The sequence below is a fragment of the Dendrobium catenatum genome, unplaced genomic scaffold (assembly GCF_001605985.2).
Source record: "Dendrobium catenatum unplaced genomic scaffold, ASM160598v2 fragScaff_scaffold_716, whole genome shotgun sequence".
Classification (NCBI taxonomy): Eukaryota; Viridiplantae; Streptophyta; class Magnoliopsida; order Asparagales; family Orchidaceae; genus Dendrobium; species Dendrobium catenatum.
In genome coordinates this window covers 2,268,100-2,294,036 of record NW_021319178.1, presented here as the reverse complement: position 1 = coordinate 2,294,036, position 25,937 = coordinate 2,268,100, and the positions used below count along the sequence as shown (strand labels likewise).

The window sequence follows — 25,937 nt, the reverse complement described above, 5'->3', positions numbered from 1 at the left end:
CATACAACTCTAGTTTCTGTTTCTAGTTGGGCCAACTTTATGGCTTCATATGAATTAGTGGATACATTGTTTTTAAATATTGTTCTTGCTCATTACAAAACATAAAATAATTATATTTGTAATTTATTTTCAGAATTATCATAAATTTTGTCCATATCCATATATGTCACATATATCATTTTATAAATAATGCAATAATCAAATTGGTTTTATGAAGATCAAAATCAATCCCAATTATCAATAATCAAATAACAAAAGCTTTACAATAAAAAAACTGAACTGAATCAACCAAAAAAGAACAAATCGGTTTGATTTTTCAGTTTTACAAGTTTAATCAAATAATTTGCCAAGAAGTTATAAAAACATAAACAAAAAAAAAAAAACTTAAAAGTATAAGCAATTTCTACAAAAAGTAGAAAGGAAAAGCACCTCTTAACATGGAGCCTAATGCTTGTAAGAGTATCACAAATAATACAGTGCTGAAAAAGCCATAAAGTATTTTTTGTTATTATGGGGAGATTAAGGCTTTGTTTGGGGTGACTTTCTTACTTCTTAAAACATCTTTTTAGAACAAAAATTTTAATTTTTGTACCAAATTTTTTTTTTAAGAAACAGTAAGAAAGTTATCATTTGGAACGACTTTCTTATTGCTTCTTAAAGCAATTTTTTAATACAAAAAAATTTTATATTAGAAAATTGCTTTAAGAAGTAGGAAGAAAGCCGTCCCAAACAAATATAACATTTCTTTCGCCCACATCTATTTCTACTTCTAACAACACAATATGTAAATATAATAGGATAAAAATGTTAGGTAGCACATCATCCATTATAAATGTTTCCATTACAATCTGATATGCCATAAACCCTTTCAGGACTGACATGTGAGGTTGATGATCATCATGGAGCAATCCAACAGGGTCATGTTGGCATGATTGTGCTGGGCAAATAGTTCTTGTAAATATCCATTACCACAAAAACAGTTCAATCAAAATTGGTAAAACAGCCTTGGTTTAAATTTATATACAAAGCTTTCGTTTGGGACGGCTTTTTTACTTCTTGAAATAGCTTTTAAGTACAAAAATTTTAATTTTTTAACTAGAAAGCTGGTTCAAGAAGCAGTAAAAAAGCCATCCCAAATGAAGCCTAAATCAGAAAGGTTGGCCCAATAAATCGAATAAATGAAGAAACCAAGCTAAGCAATTAAAAAGACTTTGCCAAAAGATAAGTTAGCATTCCTTTTCAACTATCCACAAAGGGATGATGACAGAAGATACTACAAGGTTTTTAGCTTGCATAGATATATAGAATTTAATAGATTCCAGAAGCTACATAACAAAAATTTCCCTTTACATATCATTTCTAGTAAAAATCAAGCATATAATACCTATGGAAATCAATAAAGTGTGCTCCAACTTAATGGGGGGAGATGCCCGATTTCAAATTTAAAAAGTTTAAATGTTGTAGGAATACAATCAAATCTTTAATTGGTCAAACTTCTAACAATCATTTCTAATTCTCTAAATGCCAGCATACAATTCATGCTGATGGTTCATTTCTAATTTGACATTGATGACAGGAGAAGTGTGTTACAGAACAAAACCAAATAGTATTTACAGATAAAAGTTGTGCCTAAGAAATGAGCAGCAATGTGACCATCGCTCGGATACCAATCTCGTCGTGACCCGACCTAGAAGCTCGAAATATCGAGCGGATTAACTGTTCAGATCTTCCATTACCAAAAGTTGGATATTTAACAACGGAATAATCATGCATGTACATATTAATCTCTCTAGCAATTATGCAAAAAAAATAAATAAAAGAAAGTCAAGAGCCATTAGATTAATTTACATTTCAATTCAACACAAGCAACTAGAAAAGAGTTACAAGAGAATGAATGCTATGTGGTGGTCTTGGAAAGTTTGAAAACATAAAATCGATTGAAGATATTACGGACAGTGCGGTTTAAAAAAACATTTAAAGGAACATGAGGGATTATCAAAGTCGGATCAAACATGATAAATTTAGAGTCTCATATTTACAGTTAGAGAACTGCAAGATACCAGCTTCAAGCACAAGTGACACTTGAGGATCCAATTTTAAACTATAATATTAATGAAGCTCAAATGCATATGCATAAACTCCAGCATGAGTAGCAAAATACTCATAGGCTCACCAATTTTTATGATGCACCAGTCTTTATTATTTTTTTTTTTTTGGAAAGCTCACAATAGAATTCAATGGAAAAAAAAACAACTCTTTATTTTCCCATGATTTTGATCATGATTGTGAAAATAAATGAAAAATATTTTAATGGATAAAAACCTGAAGAAAAAGATTTTTGAAACATATGTACAGGAAATTGAAACTTCAAAATTTTTGTGGGCATCCCATTCATGAGATATTTATCAATTAGTATGGTGTTACCTCATAGATATTTTGTCACATGATCGATAAAGTGTAGAGTTTTTGCTACTTTCAATAGGTGATTAATTTTTCTTTTAGCAATTCTATTTTTAACGTGTATCATTACAAGAACTTATATGAATAATCCCTTTTTTTAAGAATATCTAATCCTTTGTTTGTAAGAAAAGCTAACTCAAAGCTTTGTTAAAAATTCTCTGTCATTGTCACTCCTAAAAATATGGTTTTTTTTTTTTTTTGGGAAAATTATGTGTGAGATAGCATAGATTTTTCTAAAAATTCCTAAACCATTGACTTCTTTTTAAGTAAATAGGCCTAACAAATCATAATATGGTCATCACAAAAAAAAAAAAAAATTCCGACAGAGTAGAAATCCTTGATGAATCCCACACATCATTGTGAATTACAGAAAATGGGCTTGATGATTTGTAAGATTATGGAGAATGTGGAACACAATATTTCTTTGCTAATGGAAAACTTTCACTCTTAAAAAAAAGGGTAACAGATTTGGAAATAATTGTTTTAAGAGCTAAAAATTAAGGTAACCAAGTCAATAATGCCGCAACATTATTTCACGATTACCAAAAATATAAGTATATTCAAAATTCTCCTCAAAGTATTAGGCATTGCCAATTATTCTCCTCGAAGCTAGTTCTTAAAACTCAAAAGAAGAAAGATACAAATTAAAATGAAATGGTAATCAAGAGTTAATTTAATATTAGATAAAAGGTTTTATGATAATTTTGGAACATGAGAACATTATGACGAGTTAGTATGAGAGAAATTTGAATTGAACTCAGTGCAGCCATACTCAGGAAGTAACCATCAATAACCTTATTTTTTTTGTTGTCAGTAGAAAGTATACAAAACTATATGTGAGTGACCTATCATGTGATCAGTTGCTCTATAATCAATGCCCCGTGGTTTTTGTAGCTCACTTTCATTAGGGGTGTCAATATTTGACACGACCCGAAAACCCGACACGAACCCGACTCGAAAATTTCGGATTCAGGTTGACCCGAACCCGAATCAGGTCGGGTTCATGATTTCAATCCGTTTGTAAAATCGGGTCGGATTTGGGTTGACCCGGAAACCCAACATCAACCCGGTTTGACCCAAAATTCCGTCTCTTACCTCATGTCGCATCCGTCTGACCCGAAACTCGCATCCTTCACTTCGGGTTCGTCAATTCTCCTGTCACCAATGTCGTGTCGCGTCCGTCAACACAATTTGTCCCCGCAGTGCCGCTGCCGCGCCGAACTACCGAGATCATGACAAGGGTTGCGACTTGCGATCGAGCTGCCGCTGCAGCGGCTGTCGACCCGCACCACAGTATCGTTGCCATGACGAACAGACGATGCGCGTGGATGACCCGCCTGCACCGCAGTGTCGTTGCCATGACGAACAGACGATGCGCGTGGATGACCCGCCTGCCCGCGTGGACGACTCCGTTTGCACGTTGCTGTCGCATCGTGACTCCCATTTGTCGTGGGTCAGGTCGAGTTGACCCGAACCCGAAGCGAGTTGATTTCGGGTTCGAAAAATAGACCAGTTTGCAAAAACGGGTCGGGTTCGGGTTGACCCGAATAGTGCTGGGTTAGTTCCGAGTTCAACACGAACCCGACCCGTGACCTAAAATTGACACCCCTAACTTTCATGGATAAAAAGCAATTCCATTAACTTATAATGATAAAGAAAAGGAAGGTGTAGGGGAATTTGGAGACTTCAAGAGAATTTGCAAGGGCTCGATTTATTCCTTTGTGAAAGGTGACATTTCTAAGTAAATGGATTGGTGATGGGGTTCTTCATTCATGGTATAAACTGTCTTGTCATAGGGTTTCTTCTTCAAGTGTTATTTTCCATGAATTTTCTATCACATCTCCTGTGTGCCATAACTTTTTTTGTAGTATTCATACCTTTTTTTCATTCTTTCTCCTTCAACACTAATCCCCTAGAGAACATTGCAAAATTTTCAATCTTAGAATACATTTTGGGTGTTATCTTCCACATCATTTCCTTCTTTATGCATTCTTCCTGTTAGACATCAGAAAAAACTTCATTTATGGACTGGTAAGGTATTCTACTTAAGATCCTTACCTTTACTTCATCTAAATTGCAGTATATTCTAGCAAAAAATATGTAAACTCGGTAATTTCCCTCTCTTTATTTTTGTAGTTTGCACAATCATTTAGGCTCTCCTAAGCATCATAGCATTGATCCAACATTAGACAAACCGCTACCATTTCATTATAATAGATGGTAACTTCCCACTCTCTTAGTTTAAATTTTAAAAGCCTTAATTTTAATTTAAACATCTGATAGGAGTTTTTTTAATATTAAAAGTTTCACAAATAACATATGATGAGGACATCAGAGCGTGGAAAGTCTATCAGAGACGTGGCCGTCGATCTAAGGCCACGATTGAGTCAATGTATTTCTGATTTGTATTATTTATTTTCTTTATTATTATGTCGTGTTGTATTTGCTTTATTAGTGTTTCCGTTTTTATGCCTTACTTAAGGGAGGTCGTTTGTAAAGCCCAGTGGGCATTGTCGTCTTTTTATTTTCTTGAGTTTTTGTACGAGGTTATATATAGCCTCATTGTTCTCTTTTCATGTTAATGATTGAATGATAAAAAATTTCCACATGTTTTGAGTTCTTATGAGAGCTTGAGAGATCGGAGTGAGATCCCTAGAAGAGGGAGAATTGCGCATCACCTACCAACCTAGACTAGTCGGGTTTGTGGTTTTAATTTCTATCTCTTTCCCTTCCTCCTCCCTCTACCACCGCCGGCCCAATTTCCCCTTCCCTACCCACCCACGGTCCAAGCTCCACCCGAGATCTTGAACTGCCGGCCCATCCATCACCGGACCCACATCTTATACGTTGACGCCACACACCACCACAACCACTGGCCACCCCTCCACACAAAGCCGCCGGCCCCTCTTTTTTTTATTATTTCCTAATATAGATTGAATAAAATTATGATTAATTTTGAGTTCAAAATCCAAGTGATTTGAAATTCAAAATCTTTCTAAAATATGAAATCTATTTTAAGAAAGTCTTAAACCTCATCCTCAAATCAATACTTGATTAAAGGAGATTTAATTTCCCTTGCCTAATTAATATCTCTCTATTAATCAAGACATATTCACTTGCCATAATTCCACCTCCACCCCATTAAAGCCACCGGCCCCTTATTGATCACCAAAGGATTTATTTCCTAAATCTCTTAAACTCCTCTTGGAAACAATTCCTAATTTCCAGCCCACCTCCTTTGGCCGAAATTTCCTAAGTTCACATAATTAATTTATTTCCAAAGAGGAATATATCCTATTGGAAATAAACTAAAGCCCTCTCTCAAATTTATTGATATTCTAAGTCAGTCTTTTGGCAAGTGGTTTAGCCTAAGCATAGGAACCCCTTTCTCATTTTACTTTGTTGTTTTAAATTGCTAATAGTTTTAATCATACTCGCTCTTATCAAAGGAATGGTGCAAATTCTTATTGCATTCATTAAACGCATCTTAGTCCTACATCAACATCCCAACTATCATTCACAGTTGGAAATAACATATAGGTTTTTGCAAGATTTCCCTCCAGATTTAGGAGTCTAGTCATCACTAAAGAGTTCTCTAATCTTCATGTCTTGAATTTTGCATCATTCGTGGTTGGTTTTTTGCTTCACCAGTCAAGTAATCCAATTTTCCCCTTCCATCAATCACTAATTTGACGGTCTGAGACCATTCCAAATAAGTTTTAACATTCAATTCGAAAATGGTCATTTGGAAGGAGTTGGGTAAGTCTTGATTATTGTCGACCATAGTAGGAAAGGAATTCTTCTCATACTTACAAAGAAAAGGAAAGGAATTGTTTCTATTGGTCATTGCAGATCTAGATACTACCACCCATGCCATCAAGTTCCTTGGGAAATGTGGTTTTGCTCTAATTTTCCAACCAATCTATGTTTGCTAGGAACCTTAGGCAACTCTTTCACGATGCTTTGATACCATTTTAGTTTGGAGTAGACTTATGATTAATCAAGAGTAACTAAATACTTCTATGATACTTAGTCGTCTTACACATTTAATTTCTATGATAACATGCAAAAGAAAAGAAAACACAATTTTAAAATTCTAGTAAAAAAGGATCTTGCAATTAGGTGTGACAGCCATTCATTCATTTCTTTCTACTAGATAAATCAACCTCACGCAGTGAATGCTTTCCTCTCCCTCCTGATCAAGTTAGTGACCTTTTAGCTCTCATTCATCATTTCTTTATTTTCTACATTATGAAAGGCAGTTTTACAATATCTATTGTCCTAAATCAGTATTTTGACTGAATTTGAACATAAGTGTAAGAAAATGCTGGCCTCAGAAAAAACATGCATCAAATCTATTGAGAACCTAAATATTGAAAAATAAATTACGTGCTAAGTAAAAAAAAAAGGCTATATATAAGCTTCCAAACGTAAAATATGAAGCTCCCGCACACCCACATAAAAAAAATAAAAACAAAATAGAGGCGCACACAAAACACATTTGTAAATAATAGATAATGAATAATGAATATCCAAAGATAAGCAAGTTGTACAGATTGTACTTAAAGGTAATGATTACTTAAATATTGGTACCTTCATAATTAATGAGGCATGCTGAAAACATTGTCTTCTAGGTGTGGCTCTGAAAGAGATCAAGTCCAGATAAAAGCTCTTTGGGGGACCTTGATGTCCTTTTCATACTCTCATCTATACTACATGATTTCAATCTTATTTTAAGTACACTCTCGTCATTGGGAAGTACAAAATTTTCTTCTTCATGCCCAGGTGGATTCACAGTGCTAGACCAGTCTGAAATAATTTCATCGGACAAGACAATTTCATCTTGACAATGTGAAGGGACAACTTCTCTTTTCATCTCTGAATGAATTTCACAAGGAACTAAATCAAGGCAATATTCACAAGCAGCACATTGCGACTTTCCTTCGCATTTTTTTTGCTGAACATCCACAGTCTCACCAGCAACATTGCAACCCTTTCTTATCCTAACATCACAGCTCGTTGGATCTAGTGAAAATGGGCACACTGGAACATTTCTCCTGCGGCATTTAGGACATTTAAACCCAGCCAGATTGCTGGCTCTCTCGAGCTCAAGGCCAAAGGCCTCACCATGGAACCAATCTGCAGTAACCATGACAATAGGTAATGTGAATTCATAGGCAGAAACTGAGTTGCAAGCACACCATACAGAATAATCTAAAAATAGATGTAAGAAACTGGACATTGAAGCAAAAATATGTAGGTTTAATTTCCAGCTGTGAATAGTAAAATATAAACAGACCCCGCAGAGATATTTGACATTTGTATTCAGTCAGCTACCACCTCTAGCATCCTAAAAGATAACTCAGCTTTATGTCACTAAATGTTCACCAAGAAAATTAATGAATATGATTAATTAGCATGTTAAAATAACTGGTTTACCTTCACAGTTTTCACAACCAATAAAAAAATCTCCAGTATTGTAATCTTCACGGCAAAGACAACACTTGGGTTTTGCAGAGACGTCTTCTGCAGATTGAATCCGAAAGAAAACCTTCCTTTCTCTGAAAGACCTTCCTCTTTCATTTGAAGGCCCCTTTACCCATAGAAGGCCATTTAACCAATAGGAATGATGCAGAACAGATCTCTTCTTCTTGCACCAGCTTATAAAATTATCCGATTTCAAGGATTCTGCATTTTTAGATGAAATACTTTGTCCCTTTCTTCGAACTATTTTCTTTTTTCTTTTCATTATAGCATTTTTTGTTTTAGATTTTGTACGACTTAATTTTGATTTTTTAGCTATGGAGATTGCATTTTGTTTCAATTTCCGGACCATACGGACAGGATTTTTCCTGCACTGAACTGCCATAGAGACTATATTTTCCCTTGACCTTCCAGCCATGTAGAAAGAATTCTCATTTGACTTCTTAGCCATGGATTGTTGGTTTTCCCTTGACTTGGCCAAAGAGATCGTCTTAGAAATAATAAGTTTGTTTTCTTTTGACTTCTTAATCAAGAAAACCATATTTTCCTTTGATTTCTCACCCAGAGAAGCCCCATTTTCCGTTGACTTCTTAGACATGGAGACCGGTTTTCCCTTCCTAGCCATGGAAGCCTTTCTTTTCAAGCCAGCTGCTTTATGAGTTGTAGGTTTTACATTTGCAGTTTCTTTCTCCTTGCATTTAGAACAAGTGTAGGTAGTCACAGTCGCACCTTTTGGCACCCTGAAATGTTTTCTGTGAAAAAACCCTACACATGATAACAATAATCAGTCAAGGATCGTGACAAGTATGCTGCACAACATGCTAAATTTTAGTAAACTTTAATGAACAATGCATTTAACTGCTGCAAAATTTTCCTACTTGCAATATAAGATAAAAGGAAAAGCAGGAAATTAAGCAAATGTAAAACAATTATAGGAGAAAATGAATAGAAAATAGGCTATTTTAGATCTAAAGCGCAGGAAGGGTTTTCCCATCAGTGATTGAGCAATCAATACCTTATGATATTTAAATTTAATCGATGTATCCATCTTGGAAAGTCAAACCAAACCAAGGATTCAATTGCAAAACTGAAGTCCATACCAGCTGATGATTGCAACTTTGCGCGCATCAATTAATGAAGTGCTAAGTGATGCACATATTACTAAGGCAGAAAAATGGTGCATATAAGAAAAGAAATATAGAGGTAAAATTCTCGTTCTCTTCCACAAACTGCAGTGATTTTATAGTGGCATTTTAGATAATATAGTATCACACATTTAATTACCATGGCACCTATAACCATGCCATGGACATACCTTTAGGAGCACATGCAGGTGCATAAGCGTTTGTGCAGCAGTGCACAAAATGCCTAAAAGTAAATTGACGCACATGGACATCTGCATATATAAGCCCAAGATAATAGATTATTTTAAGAGAGTGAAAGCAAAACATATGAAGAAAATAGTGATATCGAAGAGTTGTGCTCATTAATCATGAAAAACAACTCTAAGAGGTTCTTGATGTCATGAGCAAGCCATCAAATCAACTAATCTAAGTGCATCTACAAGGAGCTTGAATGTTATTATTCGGTGCATCTTAGATTCTAGAATATTTTTTTTTATTCTATGAAACACAAACACTTTCTATATATATATATTTTGTTTGAGGTGTACACCTTGAACTTCTAAGGCAAGGCATGCCTAAGCAATTGTGAAGCATACGCCTCAACTAAACCACTCAAGGCATGTGCCTCAAGATGGTTTTCACCTGCATTATGATGACGCTCGCCTTGCACAATTTTAAATAATATCTATAATCACAAAACTTCCCATAAAATATCAAAACAAAATCAACCATCCTAATCCAATATAAAACTTATAACAAAAGAAACAAGTGAATAATGACAAAACCCTATAATCACAAAACATCTTCTAAAAATATCAAAATAGAGTCAACCACCGTGATCCAATATAAAGTTTACAATAAAAGAGACAAGCGGATAAGTTCATTCACACATTTAGATAGGTGAAAATAAGGTCATAAGCAAAGAAAGTGGCTAATAAACTGAGAAGGTCACAAGCATGGATTGGGGTGGTTTAAGCATGTAGAAGCCATAAAGATGCACACGAATAACATACAAAAAAATTCATAGAAAGGACATGCAAGCAAAAATGATAGGCTGCCACGAAAGACATGCAAGGATATGAATCATTCAGACAAAGAAGCAGAGATGCACAAATACACTTGCACAAATTGGAAGTGAAGGCATAGAAACTCCCGAACAAGCATAGGACGTACATGAAGGAGATTTTTCCTACCTTCATGGAAAAGCCTCGTATCTAGTGACACAAACAAGCAATCGAACAAAAATAGGGAACCTAATTGGAGTACATCCAAATCACCACTTCAAAATAAATACAACTTAGCTCACCCTATCAGCACTAGGAGAACTACATGTACACCCAAACAGCTATCCTATAAAATTGTTTTGAGTCATTCCTCCTATGTTAATTGATTGTTTATGGAAAAATAAGAAAGAATCTATAGCAACAATTAGCAAACCTAACCCGGAATAGATTATTCATAAATACGTCAGCACATAACCATATAACATGGAAGCATTGGTAATTACGTTTGAATTACTTGAATGCACGTAATAAAATTCTAGTAGAACAATTTATACAAAATGGACAACAGGTATCTCAGAAAATAATTAAGATATGAAGAAAAAAATTGTTCCTTAAACCTCCAGTATCTAGTCCATCTATAAAACCTATTAATGCTTCAGTAAAAAAAATCAAGGACTTACTTGGATGGTCTGAACTTTTATCTCAAACAACCAATATACTGAATTCAAATTTATAAAAATATAACGAATTTAATTTAAATAAATTTAAATTCGGTATGTACATTGTCAACATAGTCTTCAAGCTACAAATTTCAACAAAAAAGAAGCTTAAGCATGCAGTTTCTTATAAAAATATTCATTGTCCTTCCGCTTAGGTTTTTCTTTGTAGACAGAGAATACTAGTCAACGTTAAACTTGAATAGGAGATGGTACAGCTAACAAGCCCTCCCCAAAAAGTAGCTAGAACCTCAAACCTTTGGTACCCATTTTTAGACAATAAGAGAGCATAAAATGGTAAAATAAATTATTTGTTTTAATGAAGACAACTAATCAGTTCTAAATTGTTGCCATTCCACAGATCTCAAAAATTGAAAAAAAAAATGCAGTATCTTGTAAAAAAGTAAATTGATTTGACAAAAGCTTAAAACTTGAACATTTTAGGTTATGTTTGGATTAGAAGGGTCACAAAAGAGTCAAAGTACACACCATCACAACTGCGGCAGTTCACGGCCTCCCTGAAAGATACAGAAAAAAAGGTGGGATTAGCTAAGCAAGTTGATAATCAAAAGATAACCAGTTGCAAGTCACACACAAGTTCAAAGAATGCATAAAGAAATATCGACTAATCTAGGGTCAATCAAATAATCATGATCATGGGGCCAAGAAGGTATAAAAGGATATCTATAAAAACCAGCATTTCATTTAGCCTTGCTAACTAGGCATAGCCAAGGCAACTCAATGGTTTAAAGGAGAAATACAGATTATTCTATCACATCTCTGCAGGCATGAAGAAAGTTTATATGGCCATCACCAACAAGTTGAAATATTCATAACAAATATCTAAATCCATACTAACTGATTCGGCAGAAGAGCTATTAGCTGGAATCTTCAACCATTAAGAAGAGTGGAAAAATTATCTTGAGAAGGCTTTCAGAATGGAGCATCATAGTAGTAAATCATAGATGGGGACATAAATGTTTTCTCGTCTTTGAATCCAGTTATATGAATTGAGTCTTATAGAAAACGTGAGTAGCCTAACCAAATCAATGAAGGTTGAGCACAACGGAATGGAGCTTCTAGTGATGGCGATAACTTGGAAAGTATGTAAATAAGTAATAATAGATGAGGAATGTAGCAATGTATCATTTTGCATGGAAATCAGTTTAAACCATTCACAGACTGATTTTACTATAAGTAGCGAGCTTCAAAACAACAACAACAACATCAATCCTTTATCCCATTATATGGAGTCAGCTACATGAATCCTTGTTCTCCATTGTACCCTATTAAGAGTCAAATACTCCTTTAAATCTAATAAAAAAATATCATTTCTAATATTTTATAACCAAGTCTTCTTAGGTCTACCGCTACCTTTCTTAACATAAAAAAAATTAATGCATCTACTCTCCTAACCGGGTTATCGGAAGGCCACCATTTTATGTAACCAAACAATCTAAGGCGACTCTCTCTAATCTTATCTGTCACAAGAGCTACTCCAACATTTCACGTATATGCTCATTTCATATCCTATCTCTTAAGAGTAAAGCCACTCATCCACCTAAGCATCCTCATTTCTGCAACACTAAACTTAATATTATATTTCTTTTTTAATGGCCAACATTCTATACCATAAGCATTGCAGGTTTCACCAACATCTTATAGAATTTTCCCTTATGTTTGAGGTTTTCTATGACACAACAAGCCCGATGCATTCCTCTACTTCAACCATCCAACTTGAACTATACTAATAATATCCCCATCTATTTCACCATCACTCTAGACAATAGACCCAATATATCTAAAACATGTACTCTTATTAATGACTTGATCGCTCAAAGTCACAATCCCCCTACTAGATCTATTACTACTAAAATTACACTCCATGTATTCGGTTTTAGATCTACTCAAATAAAAACCTTTAGACTCCAGCGAGCTTCAAAAGCCTAGATTAATTTTTAGTAGTTTCATGAATCCCCAAAATTCAATGGAAGGCACTACTAGTAAAGGCTTTTGAGTCAAAAATGTTTCCATTAATTTAAGTTGAACAGCCATGCATAAGAAAATTAGTTAAATTCATACAACCAATACAAAGCCTTAAATCATACCTGACTAGAACATCCATGTTGCAGTGGCCACAGCAATGCTTTTCAGAGTTCCTCACCCTTGAAAAAAGGTAGGAAAGTCCTTTGAATTTTCTGTTTTTCTTCATCGTAAATGTATTTCTCTTTTCACAAGTTTGTCCAGAATCTTTTTTCTTGGATGAGCGAGATAACTTCTTCTCCTCAAAAGCACTAATTAAATTCAGTGGAACATAAGGTTCACTCAACCAAAATCTTTTCCTCTTATCAGAGCTTTCCTCAAATAATACCCCATACTTGGTAACAGTTGCAGGAATTGTCTCCCTCTTGCCAAAATCAAGAAGATATTTTACTTCTGTTCCTTCAACACACTTCCTCCGCACCAGTACCTGCTTAAATAGCTTTTCTATTTTCGTAGACTCTTTTGTGCACTGAGGAAAAAGGTGAGTGCTTAAAATTTCTGTCCATTTTATGTTTGAGTCCAAATCTTTTACCTGAAAGGATTTCCGAGGCTAAAAAACTATAACAAAAGGCTCACCAAAAGATTTGAGTTGTTAATCCGTTGGTTTGAAAAAAATTTGGCTACCTGATATATGAGCTGGGCAATACTTTCAGACATCTCAACAGCAACTCGCCATGAAATACTTTTGCTTCTCTTTGCAAACTCTGAACCATCATGGTAAAATAAGTTTGGAATCTTCTTACGCCCAGCTGCAAGAGGTTCAAGAAAAATAATTTTCTGTGGAGCAGTTTACATAATTACCTAAGCACAGAAACGCCTTATCCAGATTGGAGACGAGATAACAAATCACGAGCTAAAAATTTCTAACCTTGACGACCACACTTGGAAGCCAATGATCGAGGCAGCATCTTCCAGCAAAACAACTGCCGTGATAGTTTCCCACCCCTCCACCAGTGAAAGTCTAAACAAGGGGCAAAATCACATTTACCACCATTATCAAAATTATTATCATGTGTTATATATTTGGATGTACGAACTGGACCTGTCAATTTAAAAGAAGCAGAACCAACCGTCTGGTCGGAATCCACTGGTTTCAGCCATTCAGCTAAGAGAGCAACACGCCTCAAATTGGATTCTAACTGCAGAACAGTAGCATCAATCATAGCACTCCAGGTAAAAAGGTTGAAAACAATATGAAAAAATGTGAATCATCAATAAAATAGTATACATAGGCCCGAGCAAATAAAATATGAGTTCACTTACAGAAAGAAGCAGGAATTTAAGGGAAGTAACATCATAAGCTTCGATGACAGCCTTACGCCATTGTTCACTATAATGCTGCTTCTCCCATGGACCCGAAAGAAGGCTGCGAACACGATCTTCAATCGATAAAATAAGATGCATAGCAAAAATTATGTGGTTTTTCTTATTTTTTCCAGAGTCCACACATGTAAGGCTAGTTGAATCTTCAAGATTGAACTTAATGCTCTCTAGATGTTTCTCATTAACAACTTTAAGTAAGCATTCAGCATCAATTGAGCTTCTACAAGCCAAACACCAACCACAGTCCTCCTTTTGTATTGCCACCGTTAGATTATAATAATTATACCAACTCCATTGTGTAAATTTCTTATAAATGGCTTTCAGCTGATCTGATTTTATAACTTCATCAGGTTTCAAGGAATCTTTACTAATGATCTCTGAAGATTTGGTGAACTCTTCAGCTATAGCTGCAGCAACCTGACCAAAACTATAATAGTTGACATAACTTAAATGATTAGATTGCAGCTGAGAAGCGCCACCTTTCTTCTTCTCAGAAGTACTATTCCATACAGGGTTCTGAAAGTTTTCATCCTTGTCTATAGTTTGGCTATTTGGTTTTACCGATGCAACTCCTGCTCGGTTTATAGTATAATTCATAGAAAAATCAAAGCCATGTAGCAGATAAGTGTGGGAAAAAGAAGTGGCATCCGACTTATCACCAACTGGTTCAAAAATAGCAGGTAAACTGGACATTTCCTCACGTTGGATGGAGATTCCTGAGCTTGGCTGAATTGAATATGAAATATCACAATTTTCAATCACAGGAGCAGTGCTCCCCAATCCTACTCGAATGCAGCTATCGCAACCATGATTTTCCTCTGAAAAAGATGGTGGTTTCCCCTGGATTTTCTCAGCTTTGATCTCACTTATATTATGAATTTCACCTTCACATTGGCCCTTGGAACAAGAGTATTCAGTAGGAATTCCCCAATATCTAGATATTGCATTTCTAATTTCGTCAAAAGGAGAAGGTTCTGATTTCAAGACATCCATAACAGAAATTAAATCATTCTTGTTGTAATAACGACATAAAGCATTGGAATCGCATGAATCAGACCTGCAATTTCACCCGAAGTTAAGCCATCTTTCACTGCATTATGGGTATCTATAAGTGTATTATAGAACATAAAAGCAGCAATACAACAACCAAGGGTCTATTTAGAATGGTTGTAACATAAAACTGGTTGTGAAGTTATTACAGGAAAAATAACTTTTTTAAAGCTCCTGTGGAAATTATGAATAGGTTCTTTTTTAAAAAAACTTGAATAGTTTTGTTTTTTAAAACTTGAATAGTTTTTTTTTTTTAATAACTACCCCACATTAACAAATTTCATTGTTAAAAACAGCTTCCTACTACAAAAATTTTGAGAAAATAGCGAGAAAATAATAGCTAAACAGAATTATAATTGTAGACTGAAAACAAAGCACGGAAAAAGCTAACTCAAACAGACCCTAAATGTTCCATATAAGAATCAGGTAACATAAAAGAAGATAATTAAGGCTTTTTTGGGAATGCGTTTTTATCTTGCATTGCTTTAACTGGTACGTGGAAATTTTGATTTGTGCAGAAAATGTGTACTGGAAATGCTGCTTTGTCCAATGTAAGAGAGGTACTATTGATTCAAGTAGACTGAATCGGCCTAAACTCAAAATTAACAATATATTGACTCAGGTCAAATTCAAGTCATGTTAAAAATAATAATTCTAATCCAACTTTCGTGCACATTTGAATCATGTTTATAAATTTAATAAATCATTCTGAATATAAATTATTAAGAAAATTGAAAACTATTAGATATCTTTCAGTATAATATAGGTGACTATACATAAGCAAATACAGAGATGAAATAAGAACAACAATAACAACATCAAGCCTGTCCCACTACGTGGGAGAGATGAAATAAAAAGAAAGAATAAAATGTAAATTATGAGGATATATTATAGAATCAAGAAAAAATATTGAATAATTAATAAATTTCAATCTGGTCAAATATATATGATAAAACTCTCCCCAAAACTAGAGCATATAAATCAAGAAGATCCAACTAGCTAGTAGGGTGGTCCTAGAGTCTTGGTAAAAATGTTAGTTAATTGTTTTTGCTGGAGACATGAGTTACAATCTTCTTAAATATAATCGAATCTCTACTGAGGTGCTATCTACTTCAAAATGTTTGTTTCTTTAATAAAAATAAAGGTGCTATCTAACTATCATAGTAGAAACACAATGGTTTAGGCAATGAGAAAGCCAAATTCTTTTTTTGATTTTTGATCCACATCACTTCACATGCAAAATTTGTCATAGTCATATATTCAGCTTCAACATAAGATCAAGCTTGAAGGAAAAAATGAAAAAAAAAAACCATCATAAAACATAAGATCAAGCAACAACAACTTACTTTTCACGTCTCCGTGAAGATTTCCTCCCATAAAAACACAATATCATGAAGAAGACTTCAAATATTCAAAGAATACAGAATACTTAGCATCGGTAGAAGTTTTAATATTCAAATGGTTGTGTTTTTGATAAGTCGAGCATTTTCACAAAGGCTTCTTCATATATTTAAAATCTTTAAGGTAGCAATCCAATGTTTCTTCTTTGGATTTAGAAATGCTACTTATCACACCAACAACAAAGAAAATATCTAGTCAGATGACAATCAAATAGATAAGCTCGCCAACTAAATGTCAATAATAAAAAAATATCTTTGAAGAATTTTATTATTAGATGTTTGTTAGGTATCCATGGGAGAGTCAACAAGCTCGCATCGAAGAAGCTCAATTTCTCAAATATGTTCATGCAATTTTCCTTTGGCAAGCAAACTCGATGCAGAGAAAGTACATTGGGCATGTGTGATTTTTTTTTTTCTCTGAAGATACCATTTTATCTAATCAATATCATAAATATCATTTTCAGAGAGAATAAAGTAATTAATATACACAATGAGGATCACAGTAATAGAGAATGGAAGGCAGATGAAGATAAAGTGATCAATTGAGCTTTAAAGACCAACATCAATAAGGACTTTGTAGATTTTATTAAACGAGGCTAGGGAACTTTGGGTAGAATCAACCTTGATCCTTTGGAATCATGAAAAACATCGAATGTGGGAGCATCAACCTTAATCTTTTGGGTAGAATCATGACGATAATCAGGGGAACAATCGCAATTGGCAACATGTGCTTTTACATGGGCTTGTCTATATAGTTTCCATGGTCGGGATGATTCTGATCAACAATCTTGTTACTAGCATGAGTTGATAAGAAAAAACAAACCTATTTGCCTGTGCAAGATAAGTGCATTGAGTAGACCAATATAAATCCTCAAATCAATCATGAGGTATTCTAGAATTAGTAATGATGGTAAGCGGAAGATTTGGTCATATTGCAGCTAGCTACTACTAAATGTCCCATTGGCATCAATTTGTGCAAACAAATTTTCAATCATTTATTTCAAAGCAGTCATGTTATCTCTAAGCCTATCACTGCTAAGTTCAAATTTAGTTTCTAAATATGGAAAATTTTTTCATTGCCACATAGGCTATTAGTAATATGCTCTTTCAAATAATTATTTTATGCAAGATGCATACCAAAATTATTTTAGACTTATTTTGGAGTTAGTGCCATTAATGAAATAGCAATGGTACAATATAGAAATTCAGCTAAACAAGATATCTAAATGATATGCAACTAGCTTTACTTTAAGTGGTTGTCTCTGTAAAAATAATCAATTTACTTCCACTATAAAAATCAAGTTTAAAGACTTTAAAACTCAATTCAAGATTATGTAGTACTAGTAACATAATTTTTGGTGAAGCACTCAATTCACTCACATGCAATTCTCATCTAGTATGGTAAGTTGCTAGACTATGAGTAGGCTACTTGTTAATGGAAATTAACTAATCAGTTGTTCATGCAAGGTTTAAAAATTTATCTAATATATGAAAGTTATCCAAACATCGAAAGAGATTATACCTTCATGAGAGTCGAACATCAACACATTGTGATTTTTCATGCATGTAAAAGATCATCCTTTTACTACTAGTCATTGTGATGATTAACGATGAGCAGTAAAGGAGTCTATTGCTATTATCAACACTAAGATGCTACGGTTCCAGTTTGAGTGGAGTTTGGTAGAGAAGCGAATGAAGGCCAGAAGAAAGTTCTGCAGGAGATCAGAGAGGAGTTACCTCCTGCAGGTTGGCAAGCAGGACAAAAGATCAAATGTTGGTTAGATTTGTAGTAAGGCAAGAAATAAGAGATGCAACGTGTGCCTTATAGGTTGAATAATGAACTACAAATAGGTCGCATGAGAAGAATGAATAATGCAATCACAATGCAGTGGGAGTGAGATGCTACATGGAGGTTTGTGGGAAGCACAATGTCAACACATCATGATTTAAAAAAGCATTCTAGCACACGCCTTGAGGAGCTCCTCATTATAAGTCGCTAAGAAATTGCCTCCATGGTTATGCCTTTATAAATTGAGTGAGGCTTGCACTTTTTTGTTGGAGGTGTTTGAAGCGACACCTCAAATTAATACCTAATAAAAATATTATTTAAAAGAAAAACCTTTTCTTGTATGATATATCAACTATAACATATCACAGTTTAAATTTTTAGATTAGAATTTCCAGTATAGCACACCTGCAAGAGAGTAGGGGTGTCAATATTTGACACGACACGAAAACCCGACCCAAATCCGACACGAAAATTTCGGGTCTAGCACACCTGCAAGAGAGTAGGGGTGTCAATATTTGACACGACACGAAAAACCGACCCAAATCCAACACGAAAATTTCGGGTTGACCAGATGGGTTGTCGGGTCAACCCGAAAACCCGTTTAAAATGTCTGCCCAGCTGCCCACATACCTGCCCGCCCCTGCCCGACTGCCTGCAGAGCTAACCGACCCTGCCCGCCCCTTGACCGTGTGACTGCCCACACGCCCACTAAAGCTGCCCGCGCGTGCCAGCAGTTGGTCGCGCGCACCCGAGACTGCCCGCCCACCTACTACCATTGCCGACGCACCCGCCCGCTCATCGTTTCACACCATTAATCTCTCCCACCATTTAAGCCAATCGTCATTAATTCTCAAATCTGAATTTAAATTCAGAATTAAGACATTAATTCCCTCAAATCACTCTCCAAATTAAATCACCCCCACCTTGGCTTCACTCACATTTATTACCTTTTTCCCCTTTTTGCTCCAGCGGTGATTTCCCAATGTAATTTCTCAAACCTGTCACGTTCCAGAATTATTCAAATTGGAAACTGATTTCCTTCTGCCCCTTTTCCTCCCCTCATTACCGCCCCCTCACCCCTTCTCTCTCATTACACAGCCGCCCCCTCTCCGTTATTAAATTGCTGTGAAACCCATCCGTAATAGCAGCTTATTTCCTTGGTTTCAAAATCCTGATTGCTGTGGCTGGCCAAATTCCCTCAGCTTCCTGCTGTTGGCTGAAACTTTCAAAGCCTCCCCTTTGGGTTACTTCTCTAGAAAGAAGCAGTGAATCCTCTCAGGTTTTTTGGGAAACCAAAAGCTGAAATTGTTCAAAAAAATTTTGGATCCCTCCGTTCTACGTCACATAGTTTCATATTTTGCCTTTTTAAACTTTATGATGTAGTAGGCTGGAAGTGATTCACTTGAATAAGGCAACATATGTGCATGACATGTGAATTACGATTGAGATTGCAGGTGAGGAAAGTGAGTAGTAAGACTACATGTAGCTGGTGGCGTGGAGCTACGTAGTGCATGAAAATGTGCACAAGATTAAATACTGGGAAGTTTAGTTGTGACTAGGTGACATGTGCATTGGTTCGAAATGTGTGAAAAAGGCCCAATATGTAATAATCCAAAATATGAAAAGTATTTGAAAATGAAATTTGAATATATGTTTGAACTAGAACACTTTGGTGTTTTGCTTGGTAGCGTTGTGGCACTAGGCTTAACAACACAGCGGTGCCAGAAATCTCTGGTCGCGGCATTGAATCCTCTATTCTACAGTACTTTTAAATTCAACATACAGTGTTGCGACGTTAGGTCACTAACAGTATTTTTATATATTTTTTATTCTAAATCCTAAGCATTTAGCCACCGTCATTTCATCCCTTCCCCATTATCCTTGAATTGCTCTGGAAGGAAATGGGAGAAGAGGAGGGAGAGGAGAGAGGAAAAAGAAAAGAGACTTTCGGGGCTTTTCCATCCATCGTTTATGTTGGAAAGTTATTCTACTTATAGTAAGTAACCTTTACTCTATATCTATTTTTAATTATTCAGAGTTTATTGTGTTTTAGCTCTCCTGAAAGTGATAAAAATCTTATATCCCCCGTTTAAGTGAACTTTCACTACATAATTTTTTGCATCAATATGAGCATTTTAACTACAACATTTCTAAATTTCACTGGGTAAAATGATAGTTATGCATTTATGAAGATATTATATATTTTATAGATTTTCTATATTTCATGCATCATCGCATTTATAAATAAAATGATACTATTGCTACAAGATGAATGTGACATTCGCATACAAGCAAGGTAGACTGGCTATTAACATTATAATTAATACAGGTTGTATGTTAAAATATAATACTCTGTATAGTAGGGTAGGCCAACAGGCTTTCCTTTAAAAATAGTTTGTGAGGCTATCCCAATTGTAGTATGTAACTGATAACCGAATTATGCTGACGGGTAAAAGATGACGACTCTTAATGATTATTGAAAACCTCCCATGAAGATAAATAATGAATATAAATAATAGACATAAATGTAAAATAAGATATGTCATAACAGATGGACAATTATGACAGATGGAAAGAATAAAAATACCATATTAGAGTTGAATATCATGCATTGTTGAATTCTACATTGATACGTGCATACATTGATAGAATTGATAGATAATTTATATGACATTGATGTGTGTGCCTAAATAAAATATGATAACATTGAGGTGTGTGTATAAATAGCACATGATATGGATACGTGCACTAATAGTATATGTTAGATAAGAGGAATAAAACTGTTAATTGTTGATTGACATGACTTGATAGATACTAACTATTGATAACCAATAATTTTGAATGCTAAATTGATATCTAACGGATTGATGTGAAATGAAAAGACCACTATGTTATTTAATATACTGCAGATATGATTGACTATATGATATACATTGATGTCAATTGTAGATAATAGTAACTTAATAGGCTATAATGCTCATTATATGATTTTAACATATTTTCATAAAAAGGTAAGGAAGAGAAAACATGAGTTGTGTTTTAGCTTTTAGTAGTCTTTTTATTTTGTAGTCATGAGTTCATCAGGATGAGTTAGTTTACTGTATGATACGACTAATTTATATGTATCATTTTGAACTTTTACTAGATATACATATTTAATAAATATAAATGAAATGTTGTATCGTTTTATGTTGATACAATTCTTCCAATTTAGATCTTGGAGCGTGACACAATATATGCAGCTAGAAGATAACATCAGGCAAGATAATGTTTGAAATTTGTGGATGAGAGTTCAAGACGACAAGCTGGAATTCGATCAAGGGGGAGAAAAATAGCTTTGCGTACACAACTTGGTTGATCTTCACACACAGCTTAGGCCAAGAGAGCATTTAGTTCGTCACAAATAATTTTCATTAATTAAATCATTCATCAAAAGTCATTCACATACACATCATGGCCAAAGATTTATTGCAAAACTAACTTTGTCAATCCTAACAAACCTTCAAATTTAAACTTGTTCTTATACAAAACAAGATAAACCTAATAAAATTTTATGAGAAATTCGGCCATAATTAAAAATGGCACAAAATTTCTTGCAAACAGGTCTGCTTCAAATCTGTCGTTGTCTGATTAGACTTCTTATAACAGGCCTATGGCCACTTGGGCATTGTGTACTAATTTAATACATGCATCACAAAGATTAATTAATGTTTGCCCAACTAAAACATGGCAGCATATTCACCCAATATGCTTTAGAAAGAAAAGATTATCTTGTTAAATATAAATGATATTAACAACTAAAATGCATCCCTGACCTAAGATAAATATTCAAATAATTCAGAAAGTTCTTTTCTAAAGAAAGGCGTGAACATCCAAAGAAAACATTAACTTTTTTATTATGTAATTTATCCTTTTGTCCATCCTTTCATCTATTTCTATCTACCTATTTCAACAGAATTAATGTAGCCGACTAGAGAATTTGACTATTAACATGACGCAATGAAGAAAAAGGATTCATGTAGCCAACCCCACATAGAGAGATAAAAGGTTGATGTTGTTGTTGTTATTATCGTCGTCATCATCTATCTACCCAGTTCTAAAGTTCTTTCCTGGACAAATATGAATTTTCAAAGATGCATATACAACTAGTAAGTAGATTAAAATTTCAGTTTATCAATTTGCCAATGGATATTCCTATTAACTAGAGAAATAAATATTGTTGATCTAAATTTTCAAGTTCAACAAAACTAGCACTTTAACCTACATATGCAAAAGCAAAGTTCAAGAATACAAGAGAGAGGATGAATATAGAGTTGGATGTGAACTAAAGTAAAAAAGAGAGACTAAAATGTGTACTTAAAAATGAATAACGAAACAATTAGACTTACACTAACAAATAACCACAGCAACCAGAATATAGTCGTCCATGAGAATCTCTTCCAAAAGAATCAGCCCCTTTGAATGGCATCAAAAAACTAACCACCACATCATTATCTACCAAGCATTCTGGGCAATACCACTCGCCCTCGGGTAAAAGATCTTTCACCACCCCCACGCATCTAGAATGAAAAGCAGCAGGACAACCATCACAGCATATCAAATTGCCATCCATCCTACAGAGACAACATTCATCACAATTTCCATCAGCAATTTCATCAATTTCCTCTTGAGCTATGTAATTTTCTCCGTCATGCATTGCTGAATATTTTTGTGTCCTCGAAGAATTCATATTAATGTTAGGATCTACGGTGAGTTCTAAATCTGTCAGTCTTCTGTTAAGCTCAGACCTCAAGCATTCTACCTCAACAACATCATCACATAAACAATGAAGAATCTCAAGTTTCACTTCAGCTGGTTGTTCATAGTATTCAACATCCAAGAGCTTCAAATGAGAAAGCTTGAAGTCAGACCTCATCGCAGAACCACAAAATAGCATATACTCAACCAGAAAGAAAGGCCACGTAACTAAATCTAACATATCCCAGTTAAGATTCCTGAAAAACAGAAAAGTCGGCCAACAGAAGAGTTTCATATCTGTAGAACCTATGTAAACCAAACAGATAGAACCATAAGAAGAAGGACATGTACCTAAGGCAATCAATTGCTGGCTGAAATTCCTCCTCCATAAGAAGCTTCATATGAGGTTTGAGAGCGTGCAAAAGAGAGAAGTGAATGGAATCAATCAAAGGGTTAGCATATTTGCACCTCAATGCCGCCACAAGTGTTTCCAAACGGAAAGGACTCAGAAATAGGGACCTACTGAAAGACCTTAAACAAGAGTAAACAGAGAAGAGATCAAGGACAGGAAGGCCATCCACATCCAGGTCACTGGATGAAGGCGGTAAAACGGGCTTGGAATCATCCGTACCAGTTTCGAAAATTTTGCCGTTCCTCGCACTATTTTCAAAGACCGGTTCATTCTTGCAACCAAGAGCATCGGGAGGAGACTGCAGAACAGTGCTTGCTCTACGAGCGCTCCTCCGCAGAGGCATATCGGGAGAGGGTTTCGGTTGTCCAGAAAATTTTCTCCTTTTCCTCATGCCTCCCTCATCTTTACTATCCAAATCAACCAAAACTCCTTCACCGCCTAAATCTTCATCGCGCTTTTCCCTGGCACTGCAGTTATCGGGTGAAATTTCCTCCATGAGGGCATCTGCAACATCGGAACCTCCCAGAGACCCGCTTTCTTTCAAATGATCCACCGAACTCCTATCCATCCCTCCATCAGAATCGTGCGCCGCATTACCCCCCAATTCATCCGAGTGAAACATACTACCCAACCAAGAACTACCTGTACAGAAACCATTCGCCCTAGCGTCAGCAGGTACCCCGTCCACGACATGCCCCTCTACCGGATCAAGGCGATAACGTTTCTTTCGCGGCCGGCCACGACCTCTCCGGTGCAGAAGTGCCCCCGCACGAGAAGGCTCGTGACCCATTTCCCTAAGGATCAAAGCAATCTCGTTTATATCGACATCCTCAGAAGTTCCGTCATCATAGAGGATATTGAAATAACCGGAAGAAGTGTCATATGATTCGACGACGCCGGAGATCGATCCAAGCCCTAGTAAACACTTCCGAACTGCCAGCCCCACCAGCTCCATCCACCCCGGAGAATTATTAGATTAAGCGTTTCGGGAGACCGATGAAACAGGGTTTTTGCGAAGAAGAACTGCTTGGACCTTCCTTCCTCCGGCTCCCGAACCCCCGGGGAGATTTCGTTCTCCCGTCTGGAAATGCGCTAAGAAAACGAGTGCTGAAAGTTTCGGACAAATGTCTCGCCGGGACACGATAAGATAATTCCTGTTCAAATAGGAGTACGACATCAGGCGTAGACATCTTTGGACTGCACGGCATCCCACTGTAGAACCAGTGTACCTAAGAACATCACACCGCATGCTGCCCACCCCGGCTTTAGCTACATAAGCGCATGGTGGTTGTGTGCAGGCCACTGGGTTTTACAGTTTTACTGCCAGCCTCTCGAGCGCCGGCGAGCAGTCGAAAATTTGCAGGCTGAGGTAGCATTATGAGCTCGGATCCGGGGTGATATCAGCCCTTGGATGAAGAATAGCGCAACTTTTACAGCAGATCTCTTGTATAATGGATCAGTTGGGCGTTTTATTGCCTCTTGAGTCTAAAAATATCCTCCTTATGACTGGGAAGAGCCACGATTCTCTCAGAAAGAAACGATTTTTCTCTATAAATACTCCCTTGAAATTAAGGAGAGCAACGATTTTCTTCGCAAGCTATAATGTTTCTCTATAAAAGATGAAAAACTCCATATGGCCTGCTTCAACTTTTTCTTCAAAAAAGATAGAAATTTTTTCTGATAAGAGTTTAAAAATGTTGGAAGTGATCAAGGCCTGTAGTCCATATAACGAGGCTCCAATCTTCCCTTAAAGTTTTAATCGTACTCGTCAAACATAGTGGATTCGAAGGGTCACAATTCTCATGGTAGGTTTTGATTTTTTTCTCTAAAAAGTTAAAAACTATTCGATGTTGGTTTAAAATCATTGGAGGTGAACAAGATTCATAATTCATATGACGATGCTTTGATCATGTGTTGATTATCCTTTGAATATATCAAGTTTGGAGGGCCATGACAAACGATCTATTTTAGAGGCAAATAAGGCTTCCTGTCTTCATGGGGAGACTCTAGTCTTCCCTTGAAAAAAATGTTAAATGTCTTTGTTATATGGATTAGATTTGGAGCCAATCAAGACTTTTAGTCTTTGTGAAGGCTTCGATCTTCTCTTGAAAGAGGCATTGAGTGTATTAATTGGATGGACCAATTTTGGAGGCAAATAAGGCTCTCTTTTGAGCCTCTTCTCAGACGTTGTACTCCAAGATGCAAGCATCAATATTGGCTTTAATGAAATTGGAATCATTTGAGGTGTGTTACGACCGCGCCAAAAGTTACGTTCTTGAAAAATTATAAGAAATCCCAAGAGAAAAGAGACAGATTGAGGGAATTTGAGGCGACAATTTGAAGTCTGTAAATGACTTTTAAAAATGTTTGATGATATTCACGAGGAATGCAAAAA

The 25,937-nt window shown here is 35.6% G+C and overlaps 1 protein-coding gene across 4 annotated transcripts; it reads right to left on the bottom strand.

The window, feature by feature from the left end:
- Positions 1 to 1,393: 1,393 nt before the first annotated feature.
- Positions 1,394 to 24,667, bottom strand: LOC110092460 (DDT domain-containing protein PTM). Of its 4 annotated transcripts, XM_020817053.2 has the most exons (11): positions 23,482 to 24,666; positions 22,782 to 23,387; positions 14,095 to 15,211; positions 13,874 to 13,970; positions 13,700 to 13,792; positions 13,456 to 13,580; positions 12,897 to 13,363; positions 11,278 to 11,306; positions 7,900 to 8,709; positions 7,054 to 7,599; positions 1,394 to 1,687 (listed from the first exon to the last, which is right to left on the bottom strand). In XM_020817053.2, exons 1-10 carry the CDS (start codon positions 24,495 to 24,497, stop codon positions 7,091 to 7,093), a joined length of 4,869 nt encoding a protein of 1,622 aa, XP_020672712.1. In that variant the 5' UTR covers positions 24,498 to 24,666; the 3' UTR covers positions 1,394 to 1,687; positions 7,054 to 7,090. The 4 variants fall into 4 exon arrangements, with proteins under 4 accessions (XP_020672712.1, XP_020672688.1, XP_020672704.1 ...); XM_020817029.2 differs by having other exon boundaries at positions 1,394 to 1,789; positions 13,700 to 13,970; positions 23,482 to 24,667; XM_020817045.2 differs by having other exon boundaries at positions 1,394 to 1,716; positions 13,700 to 13,970; positions 23,482 to 24,667.
- Positions 24,668 to 25,937: the final 1,270 nt, after the last annotated feature.